The sequence below is a fragment of the Lampris incognitus genome, chromosome 4, assembly GCF_029633865.1.
Source record: "Lampris incognitus isolate fLamInc1 chromosome 4, fLamInc1.hap2, whole genome shotgun sequence".
NCBI lineage: Eukaryota > Metazoa > Chordata > Actinopteri > Lampriformes > Lampridae > Lampris > Lampris incognitus.
Genome location: NC_079214.1, coordinates 34,268,995 through 34,281,289, shown reverse-complemented (window position 1 = coordinate 34,281,289; position 12,295 = coordinate 34,268,995). Strand labels below are relative to the sequence as shown.

The window sequence follows — 12,295 nt, the reverse complement described above, 5'->3', positions numbered from 1 at the left end:
CCACCATATTTAAACTTGATAAACCGAAAATTGTAATTCAGTAGAATATTGCAGTGCTCACAGGAATATAAACTGCACACAACTGCCGCATAGTAGTGCACTGCTCCTAATTGCTAGCCATTTGGCTGTCAAACTGAAACTCCAAAACATATTTAGTTAGCCAATCATCTTAATCTCCCTGAGCAGGCCTATTCTGAGAGAATGCAGTGCATATCCAGCATGGAGTTGGGTTGAATCTACATTATTCTACACTGAAATGGTTGGAAAAATGAGAATCAAAATGACAGCTTTGCCCCCCCCCCCACCCACCCACCCACATACCAGGAAATCACTTGATATATTGCTCACTGTGACACTTGAACATGTCACAAAATAAAGGAAGAGAAATGTGAAGTTACTGAGATAAAAAAAAAGAAAGGCAAAGGTGGTATGAAAAGTAAAAACTAATATAAATATGTATATGATTGGTGGCCTTTGTATATTAGAGCACTGGATCTGTGTCTAAAAATTAGTACAAGACAATGTCAATGTAAAGTCTATGCATACAAGAACCAGTGAGAGGTCATCTCTACTTATTTATGCTTTTTTAGATTCTCTACTTATGTATGCGGGAACTATTATGGCTATTTCACTTGGCATGGATGAAATAGCTGAAAAATAGACAAAAAGATGATTTTCTGTTCAGCTGGTGTGGATGACGCTGTTACATATTTTTGAGCCATGTCATCTCTGACCACAGACGCTGGCATACGGAGACATGAACCATGAGTGGATAGGCAATGAGTGGCTGCCCAGCCTAGGTCTGCCACAGTATCGCTCCTATTTTATGGAGTCCCTGGTGGACGCCCGCATGCTGGACCATCTCACCAAGAAGGACCTTCGGGGACAGCTCAAAATGGTGGACAGTTTCCACAGGTAACAGACGGTACCCATACCCAATTAATTATCTGGTATACGTGTGTGTGTATGTATATATATTACACCCCCACTCGGGTCCTCTACCAGAGGCCTGGAAGTTTGAGGGTTCTGCACAATATTTTAGCTGTTCCTAGGACTGCACTCTTCTGGACAGAGACCTCAGATGTTGTTCCTGGAACCTGCTAGAGCCACTCTCCCAGTTTGGAGTTCACAGCCTTTGTGCTCCTATTACCACAGTGACTAATTTGGACTTCACCTTCCACATCCGTTCCAGTTCTTCCTTCATCCCTTGGTACTTCTCTGTCTTTTCATGCTCCTTCTTTCTGATGTTGCTGTCAGCCAGGATTGCCACATCTATCACTGCTGCTCTCTTCTGCTACTTGTCAGCCACCACTATATCTGGTTGATTGGCCAGCACCTGCTAGTCTGTCTGGAACTTGAGGTCCCACAGCACCTTAGCTCTCCTGTTCTCAACCACCTTTGGTGGTATTTCCCATCTGGCATACCACCCTTTGGTGGTATGCCTGTCGTGTAATTTGTCCCAGCCTGCATCTTACACCCTGCTATTATGTGCTGCATTGTCTCAGGGGCATCTTTGCACAGCTTGCATCGTGGCTCCTGTCAATTGTGGTAGCTCCTGCCTCTATGGATCTGGTGTTGAGTGCCTGCTGTTGTGCTGCCATGATCAGAGCCTCTGTGCTGTCATTCAGACCAGCCTTATCTAGTTACTGGTAGGATTTCTTACCATCAGCCACTCCCTCTATCAGCCGATGGTGCATCCCATGGAGGGGCTTAGTCTTCCACGATGCCTCCTCCTCTTCTTCCTCATCACTCTCTGTCCTCTGCTGCCTAAGGTGCTCACTAAGCAGTTTGTCCTGGGGGCCATGTTCCGGATGTACTCTTGAATGCTCCTTGTTTCATCCCTGATAGTTGCTCTGACACTCACCAGTCCTTTGCCCCCCTCTTTTCACTGCCTGAACAGTCTCAGGGTGCTGGACTTCGGGTGGAATCCTCCGTGCATTGTCAGGAGTTTTCGTGTCTTGACATCTGTGGGCTCTATTTCCTCCTGTGGCCAGTTTATTATCCTGGGTATGTAATGACAGGTGTGGCATACTTGTTGATGGCTTGGATCTTATTCCTACCATTGAGCTGGCTTCTCAGGACCTGCCCTACTTTCGGGAGGTATTTGGCTATGGCTGACTTCCTTGTCCAAAGGAGTTGAATCAAGTGCAACTGGACTTGGTATAGTATATCTGTGAAGACGTTTCGCCTCTCATCCAAGAGGCTTCCTCAGTTCGTGCCTTTCTGACTAGACCAAGCTAGTCTGACTGGCTGGTGATGAGACTCAGAATTTATCCTCTTGGAGTCGTTGTCAGAGCTATAGCTCTGACAGACATCTATAGCTCTGACAAGACTCCAAGAGGATAAATTCTGAGTCTCATCACCAGCCAGTCAGACTAGCTTGGTCTAGTCAGAAAGGCATGAACTGAGGAAGCCTCTTGGATGAGAGACGAAACGTCTTCACGGATATATACCAAGTCCAGTTGCACTTGATTCAACTCCTTTGGATAACCATGACCTGGATGAATGAGAACATTCACAGACATCTGACTTCCTTGCTTTCTTGTCGTGGCTCCCATTGGCCAGTGGGATACCCAGGTACTTGTAACTGTCCCAATGTCTGAAATTCTGCCTTCTGGTAGCTCCACCCCTTCAGTCCTGATCACCTTCTCTCTCTTTGTCATCATTTGGCCACTCTTGTATGGTCCAAATGACATCCTGATGTCATCGCTGTATATTCTGGAGTGAATCAATGTCTCATTCACTCTTGGCGTACAGCTTGATGTCATCCATGTAGAGGAGATGACTGATGGTTACCCCACTTCTGAACTTGTATCCATATCCACTCTTTGTGATGATCTGAGGTTATCAGTGTCCTGTTGGCCTTGTATAGTGCCAAGCACTCCAGTATGGGGCATTGAATCGTAGGCCTTCTTTTAGTCAGTCCAGGCAGTGCTCAGGTTGGTCTGTCTTGTCTGGTTGCTGAAACTCAGAAGGACATAGGAAACAACACCAGGGGATCAGAGTACCAGCTACTAGTTGATAAAGCAGTCACCCATGATATAGTCAATGTTTAAATGGGAATTAAGTTGTGCTAATTGAAAGACAAATGTGCAAGTTGTCATGTTAGAGAAAGAAACATCCATTAAATTGATTGTATGCATGTAAAATAAATTACAAAACTTGCTCTATACCAAAATAAGTCTCATGCCTGTCTGTATTTGACTGTGTGATTGTTTCTATAACAGGAACAGTTTTCAGTGTGGAGTTATGTGTCTGAGGAGGCTCAACTATGACCGGAAGGAGCTGGAGAGGAGAAGGGAAGAGTGTCAGCTTGAGTTCAATAGTAATTTGGTTTTACTTTCTACTGCAAGGTCTCTAAAAGTTTTGATGAAACAACTGTTTGTATCACACACTTGGGTCACAAGCCGGTCTAATTTGGTTGAAGGCCTTAGCTGCATGTTATCCTCCCCCCTGCCCTATCTCCAAGGCCATTGCGGGGGGGGGGGGTGAGGCCCTGTGTGAACTTGATGTGTGAGGTCCTGCTCATTGACATGCATGCACATGAATCATAGTCACACGCACATAGCTATTCTAGTTCTGCTGCATGCATAAGCTCTGTGCAGTACATTTTTAAAAAGTAGAATAATACAGCATCATCATGCACAGTCTCAGCTATGACTTTTTGCTATTATAGTCTTTCAAAGGGAAAAAAATCAACTGTAAAACTATTGGTTTTACATCATCAAGTCAGCTCAGTTGTCACTTTATTTTGACATGTTGAAGTATGACAGTACAGGTGCATCTCAAAAAATTAGAATATTGTGGAAAAGTTCATTATTTTCTGTATTTTAGTGCCACAGGCTCATTGCCCCCATGCCATGCCGCACTGATGCAGTAATTCGTCCAAAAGGAGCCCCGGCCAAGTATTGAGTGCATAAATTAACATACTTTTCAGAAGGTCAACATTTCTGTATTTTAAATCCTTTTTTTGATTGGTCTTCTGTAATATTCTAATATTTTGAGATACTGGATTTTTTATTTTCATGAGCTGTAACCCGTAATAATCAAGATTTTTAAAAAAAATTTTTTTAAAAGGCTTGACATATTTCACTTTATGTGTAATGAATCTAGAATATATGAAAGTTTCACTTTTTGAATTTAATTATGGAAAATAATGAACTTTTCCTCAAGATTTTAATTTTTTGAGATGCACCTGTATGTTACAATTCAATATTTCAGGTCTATAGCCTACATTTCATTCAGATTTTAGATCATTTTTTCAGACTGGTCATTACACGTAGCCTATGGTCACAGTCATGCATATAGCTATTCACCACATCACTGGAACTGTTAACAATGTTATCTAGGGATCCTCTCAGTGACTTGTTAAAGTCATCCTTTTTATCTTTTTACCATTTCTCAGCACCTGACTCGTGTTTATGAATTCGGTCAAGCTGTCATCTAGCTAAAATTGTTTCCCCTTCTTCTTCCTCGCAGTGAGCAGCGAGATGGAGCACATGTGACATAACGATGCACTATCAAAAATGAAAAGACCTGAATAATTTGCTAGATTTTTTTTCATGTGACCTTGACAATACATAATGGAATTGACACACAGGAATTTCATTTTAGAAGAATGTTGGGTCAAGAATAGTCATTAAAAACAATAAATAAATTATATATATATATAATTTTTTTTTAATTGCAGGCCAGGCGCGAGATCCTGTGCAGTCGCACACTTGGCACACCCTATGTGACAGTTCTGCCGTCGTTATATGATATGTCGTTATATGCCTTATGCCTTAGCTGAAATATTACATAAAGCCCTTTCAATAATCCCACTTAGTGTGTACAGTGTTTTCCAGAATGCTCAAAGTGATGAAAATTTATATTCTTCCATACGCTCCCTGAAATGTGCACTAACTGTGGTCTCCCACCATTTCAGATGTGTTGGTTTGGAGCAATGAGCGGGTGATCAGCTGGGTTCAGGCCATTGGACTGAAGGAGTACAGTAGCAACTTGTATGAGAGCGGAGTCCATGGAGCTCTGCTTGCCCTGGATGAAACCTTTGACCACAACTCCCTGGCTCTGCTGCTGCAGATCCCCACACAGAACACACATGTATGCAGAGGCACACACTTACACACAAACATGTATATTCATACACAGACACACACACACTCACCAAATGTATAGCATTTTAGTCAACTATTAGTCAACTGACTGATCAATCGATCGACTATGATATTGCCTTCATTGTACAACCCGAAGGGCTTAATAATGAATCTTAAAAATTCATAGATTAATTTAAAAACACTGAAATCCCAAGATCTTCTCCAATTATTAGGATGCAACAAATTGTAACATATTTCTGTTGAAATTTTATCAACCTTTTTGTAAGTCACTAGTTACCAAATTTACACCTTGTCCCAGTATTTAATGGCTGATCATATATTTCATTATTAGCAAACAGTTTTGTTGCGCTACGTGTTAAGACACATACTAGTATTGTAATTTGGTATCAGTTTGATTCAACCAAACAGGATTTAATGTCTCGACAGCACCAAGCAATGAAAAATCTTGTTGAATCCCATTTCCAAGACAAAACTGGAATAAATGCGTTTTGCAACAATGAAGTATTTCATAGTAGGGCTTGGGTGCACAATCACTTTTTTGGTATTCACTTTGGTGAGATAGAGATGGGTATTACTTTGAATGTAGATGTGAGTGTGAAGAGGCTTTGGGGGTGGGGGATTTGCCGCCTACATCTCAGGCAATACACCAGTAATTTGCTAGTTACTACAACAGCAGCACCCTGTACCAAATGAGCTAAATGACAACTTACACAGGTTGAGGTGAGCTGAAAGTAAGGCCTGTCAGACAAAAGGCATTAATGAAGAATGAATTCCAGCGATAACAGAAAAGGGTGTCAAACGCTTTAGGAAGATTGTATGACACCAGCTTCAGAAACTTAAGAACAATTGTAGAGTTTCAGGCAAGTTGTGTAAAGTAGCTTTGGTTGTATAATGTAGCTATCAGCAGCAGCATCTGTCAGTCTTGGGGCCAGTGTTGGTCCAGCGAAGATACTGAGCTATTTAGCGTACATAGAAATGGTTAATTATAATTAGCTGTAATATCAGCGATGTATTTCAAATGTAAGTAGCACTCAAATACCACAAAGTTTGTAAAACTGATTTAAGTTGAGGCGATCCTTTTTTTTAGTTGATGGACCATATCCTCTCTCTCTCTCTCTCCCCTGTCATCTTGTGGCTCCTCCCGTTCAGGCCAGAGCAACTCTTGAGCGAGAATACAACAGTCTGCTAGCCATTGGCACAGAGAGGAGAATGGAAGAGGTGACAAACTCACACGCACAGACTAGTAAACTGCTGGTCAGCACAATTATGCAAACTTTAAAAGATCATTTTGAAGCTATCTCCCCATAATTTTTTACCTCTCAATCGCTTATACCTCTCTCTTACTCTTTGTTTCTGTCTTTCGATCTGTGTGTATTTGTCTCTGTGTGGCTGTCTTTTTGTATTTGTCTCGCTAACCTGCTTCGTCTCCGCTTATCACCCAGGATGAGGATAAAAATTTCCGACGTGCCCCGTCGTGGAGGAAGAAGTTCCGGCCCAAAGATATGCGGGGTATGTCCCTTGGTTCATCAGACACCCTGCCCGCCAACTTCCGAGTGACCAATAGCAGCTCAGCGTCTCCCTCCACTCAGCCAAAGAGGAGCCCCATGGATGGTAGGCAGAGGAAGCAGTGGCACGTCACTGCTGTGTGTACTTATATGTTCTTGTGTATGCAAGAAAGAGGTGCGTGCATGCGTGCGTGCGTGTGTGTCTGTCTGTGTGTCTTTCCGTCTGTCTGTTTGGTTTGCATGGCTGGTAACGTAATGTCACTACTGCTACTTAACTCAAGTAGAAAGATTCTCTTGATAGGCGGTTAAACTCTATCTCCTCATTCTGCATTCTTTTTGAATGGCTTTGCTTCTTGCCTGTGTGTATGTGCTGTGACTAACGGCATGTCTTTGCATGTGGTAGGGAGTCAGTCTATACAGAGGCTGGACACCGCCACAGTCAGGACCTACTCTTGTTAGCACACAACGCAACGGTAAGATCACGCACACAGTGAAAAGTCTAGAGAATGTCAGACATGCACTCATTAGGCCTACGGCAAGCTTCTATTTTCCTCTTTATTTTCTCCAGGCACAAGGCAGCTGTCTGGCATTTTAGTTTTCGGCTTTAATAACGCATGTTTACGCCTCTCTTGTCTCTTCTTTCACCCCACGTTCACCCCCACCCGGCTTCTGTCCTGCTTTTCGGTGTCTCTCCCCTCTTGTGTTTTCTTAGTTTATCCTCATTATTTCTATAGGTAACCGCTGGTCAGAAGATGAGGGTGAATTCCCTGCTTTCAAGACCAGGATGATGAACTGATTTCTCCTGCAAGGACACTAAAGAGATCTTGGGGTTTTTGTTTTTGGTTTGTTTTTTTCATCATCAAAGAGAAAGATCTTTAGTCATGTCGTCTATAATTCTTGAGAGGACACGTTTTAGAATTATGTTTATCATATTTATGTAAGCCAATTGGACATTTAATTGATTTTAGAATAATTGTGTAACCTTTTTTTTCTTTCTTTTTTTTTTTTTGCCTCCATTCCTTGTTAATCAACCCTTTTAGAGAACATTTCCCCACTGTGCCCTTATTAAGCTTAACTCTACCAGATGTAATTGAATGTTTCAACTGTCTGGAGTTTGTATATTTCTATTGACAGACATTTTATCTAATCTTTTTTATAATCTTGATCTTATTGACCTGATGTATGGGTTATTTTTCCTGTTTCACTTTTTTTGATTTGAATTCTTATCATTGAATTTATGCTCAAGTGACTTTGATACGTGATATAACTTAATTCTGTACCCTTTCCCCTTTTAAACTGTTGCAATTTTTTAAGCTCATTACTTGTGATTATATGTAAATGCAGCTCTTAGGTCACATGGATTTGTGAATATCAGACGAATTGCTGGAGCTGTTAGGCAGATTTGTTTTGCAAACTGCTCAACACTGTGGTTTATCCATCACTGGACAGTATCTGCTGGCAAGCCAAGTGTTGCTGACAACAGATATCACCTGAAACGGTGCTTATTATAATTTTCTTTTATTTCTTATTTACGATACCAAAATGAAACTTTTGATTAAAAGCAAAGAAAAGCCATATCAAGGTAGCAAAAAAAAACAAAACAAAAAAAACAGAGGGCTAATTTCGGGTGCAAGTGGATTAAAAAAGAATTCCAGGTTCTCTCTTGTCGACGTTGCATGCGTAAACCTCTCTACCCGGCCCGCACTCCTGATCTCGACCCATCCCTGTAGAGGCCCTCCCCCCCCTTCACCTCCTCCGGAGAACACACAGGACTCGTGCGTACGTGCAGGATGAACTTCAATGTACCACTGGGTTGAATGTGTGGCAGCTCTCCTTCGATGGACCAACTTCACTGCGGCCTCAATTGATCCGCGCTACAACTAGATGTCCCTCAAGGCGGTGTGATCCACCTGCAAACCCTTTTAAAAAAGACTGCATATCAAGCCTTATTGTTCCTTAACTCCTTACTGTCCTTTGTTCTTATTTATTATTACTAATTCACTGCGTTTTCTGACAGTTTTGTGTTCAGAAGTAAATCCACAGTTTTTCCGCTTGAGTGTTACAAAGCTGTTCACATCCAAGTTTGTCTTGCCTTTGCTCAAAACACAGGTTCCACCATTGGTTTTCATGGCAAATGACATGGAACTGAAGACTTGTCCTTCACCTTATACATGTAAGGTGCTTTAGAATAGTAACGTCTCTTCTCTCTTTGTGATTTAGTCATTCATGTACAACACAAATCAATGTTGCTGTTTTTTTTTTCTTGTTTTATTCCCGCTTTCCTCCATGAAACTTCTCCTGATCTTGTAACAAAATGATGTACAGTCTGAGTACTTATGAACTATTTTTATCACAGTATTATTTATTGCTTACTTCCAATAAAATACTGAAATTTATTTTCCACTGGCAATAAAAAGACTTTGTTTTTCCTAGCACCACTCACCCTTGCTGACCTGCTTGATGCTTGTGATGATATTTTCAACGACAGTCAAATTACCCTGCCGCCTTACTTGGATGCTTTAGCACAAAGTATACATACCTACACTCACTGGCCACTTTATTAGGTACACCTTGCTAGTACCGGGTTGGACCCCCTTTTGCCTTCAGAACTGCCTTAATCCTTCGTGGCATAGATTCAACAAGGTACTGGAAACATTCCTCAGAGAGTTTGGTCCATATTGACATGATAGCATCACGCAGTTGCTGCAGATTTGTCGGCTGCACATCCATGATGTAAATCTCCCGGTCCACCACATCCCAAAGGTGCTCTATTGGATTGAGATCTGGTGACTGTGGAGGCCATTTGAGTACAGTGAACTCATTGTCATGTTCAAGAAACCAGTCTGAGATGATTCGAGCTTTATGACATGGCGCGTTATCCTGCCGGAAGTAGCCATCAGAAGATGGGAACACTGTGGTCATAAAGGGATGGACATGGTCAGCAACAATACTCAGGTAGGCTGTGGCGTTGACACGATGCTCAATTGGTACTAAAGGGGCCCAAAGTGTGCCAAGAAAATATCCCCCACACCATTACACCACCACCAGCAGCCTGAACCGTTGATACAAGGCAGGATGGATCCATGCTTTCATGTTGTTGACGCAAAATTCTGACCCTACCACCCGAATGTCGCAGCAGAAATCGAGACTCATCAGACCAGGCAACGTTTTTCCAATCTTCTATTGTCCAATTTTGGTGAGCCTGTGCGAATTGTAGCCTCAGTTTCCTGTTCTTAGCTGACAGGAGTGGCACCCGGTGTGGTCTTCTGCTGCTGTAGCCCATCTGCCTCAAGGTTCGACGTGTTGTGCGTTCAGAGATGCTCTTCTGCATACCTCGGTTGTAATGAGTGGTTATTTGAGTTACTGTTGCCTTTCTATCAGCTCGAACCAGTCTGGCCATTCTCCTCTGACCTCTGGCATCAACAAGGCATTTTCGCCCACAGAACTGCCGCTCACCGGATATCTTCTCTTTTTCGGACCATTCTCTGTAAACCCTAGAGATGGTTGTGTGTGAAAATCCCAGTAGATCAGCAGTTTCTGAAATACTCAGACCAGCCCGTCTGGCACCAACAACCATGCCACGTTCAAAGTCACTTAAATCACCTTTCTTACCCATTCTGATGCTCGGTTTGAACTGCAGCAGATCGTCTTGACCATGTCTACATGCCTAAATGCATTGAGTTGCTGCCATGTGATTGGCGGATTAGAAATTTGCGTTAACGAGCAGTTGGACATGTGTGCCTAATAAAGTGGCCGGTGAGTGTATGTCGGCACAAGGACATTTTGCTGCCAATGGGGGACTGGGAATGTGCCGAGTGTGACTGAATGTATGCTTGTGTCCTGTGAGAGTTCCTGTTTTTCCACTGGAACAGGGATATTTGAAAATCAATGTTTATGTTGCTTAGAAGAGTTAATAACAAAATATGACAGGAGGGCTATGATAGTGAGTTCTTTAGTTACTCTGACATTTTCTGTCAACTGGGTGAGCAATTATCATGTACCTCCAATACCAGGGTTTAGATTTGCTACGTTAAGATTCTTGTGCCGTTATTGCAGTGAAAACTGCAGTGATTGGTTCTCATGTACTGTTCCCTTAGTATATAACCTGTCTTTAACCGTACTACAGACGGATGACGAATTAAAGAACAAAACAACATAAAAGTGATTTAGTAAGGAGTTGGGGCACCACGAGCCTCCAGAACAGATTCAGTGCTCCTTGTTATAGATTCTACAAGTCTCTGAACTCTACTGGAGGGATGGAGACCATTCTTCCAAGAGATATTCTCTCAATTGGTGTTTTGATGATGATAGTGGAGAGCGCTGTCTAACATGTCCAAAATCTCCAATGTCGGTCCAAAATCTCCCATAGGTGTTCAGTTGGGTTGAGATCTGGTGACTGAAGGCCATAGCATAGGATTTACATCATTTTCACCCTCATCAAACCATTCAGTGACCCCTGTTGCCCTGTGGATAGGGACACTGTCATCCTGGAAGAGACCACTCCCATCAGGATAGAAATTTTTCATCAAAAAATGCAACTGGATTGATGATTGATTGATAGGATAAAGGTGATCAATCAGAATAACTTTGTATTGATTTGCAGTGACCCTTCCCTCTAAGAGGACAAGTGGACCAAAACCATGCCAGGAAAAGGACCTCCATAGCACAACAGAGCCCCCAGACCCCCTCACTGTAGCAAAAACATTTGGGTTTTTCCTTTAATTTATCAAAGCGTTTACAAATGTTTGATATTTGATATTTTTTGTGAAGCACTTTTTAACATTGTTTTAGGAAAGTGCTATATAAATAAAATTATTATTATTATTATTATTATTATTATGTGACTTGTAGATCCATGGGATGAATTTACCTTCACTGACCACTTGGGGGCAGGCACTACAGCCGGTACAAGTCCACCTAGAATCAGGATTCCTATATATATCTTGTAAAAGCTTGAAATTTATTGTAGTTTTCCAGTTATGGAAAACACCTGGAAAATGATCGAATTGATCAAATGTCCTGCAGCTGTACCAGCAAGAACCGCAAGGCGCTGGGGAGGGTGGTGTGCACGGCCTAGCACATCACTGGGTGTGAGCTGTCCAGTCTGTTGGAGCTGTACACCCAGAGATGCCTCAGGAAGTCCCTGAGGGTGATTACGGACCGAGCACACCCACACGACTGCCTGTTCTCCCTGTTGCCCTCAAGGAGGAGATGCAGGACTACAGGACTCTCAAAACATGCACCAGCAGACTGAGGAACGGCTTCTTTCCTCAGGCCATAAGACTTCTTAATGAATAACAGCGAGAAAAGCGCTATAAAAAATGCAACTTGAATGACTGAATAACACACGCACGCACGCACGCGCACACACACACACATCTATATATAAGTGCAATCTAACAATTTGTGCAATATCTGATTATTGAGTCTATATGCACCCTTTGCTGCTTTTATATCCTTTATTGCTGGTATACGTTATTTCTATTATTCATATTCAGTTTTTGCATTTATATGGCTTTTTATACACACACACACACACACACACACACACACACACACACACACACACACACACACACACACACACACACACTATATGGACAAAAGTATTGGGACACCTGACCATTACACATACAGGAGCTTTTATGACATCTCATTCTAAATCCGTAGTCA

The 12,295-nt window shown here is 42.2% G+C and overlaps 1 protein-coding gene across 3 annotated transcripts in view; it reads left to right on the top strand.

Annotated features, from left to right (window-relative positions):
• ppfia1 (PTPRF interacting protein alpha 1) overlaps nt 1-9,025 on the top strand; it is a 100,427-nt gene extending 91,402 nt beyond the window's left edge. For 2 of the 3 annotated variants that reach the window (XM_056279457.1, XM_056279455.1), the window contains 6 exons: nt 740-915; nt 3,228-3,325; nt 4,928-5,103; nt 6,267-6,335; nt 6,560-6,728; nt 7,357-9,025. In XM_056279457.1, coding sequence (XP_056135432.1) covers nt 740-915; nt 3,228-3,325; nt 4,928-5,103; nt 6,267-6,335; nt 6,560-6,728; nt 7,357-7,418 — 750 coding nt within the window. In that variant the 3' untranslated portion in view covers nt 7,419-9,025. Of the gene's footprint in view, nt 1-739; nt 916-3,227; nt 3,326-4,927; nt 5,104-6,266; nt 6,372-6,559; nt 6,729-7,356 lie in introns of all 3 variants that reach the window. The other variant, XM_056279456.1, reaches the window with a different exon arrangement.
• Nucleotides 9,026-12,295: the final 3,270 nt, after the last annotated feature.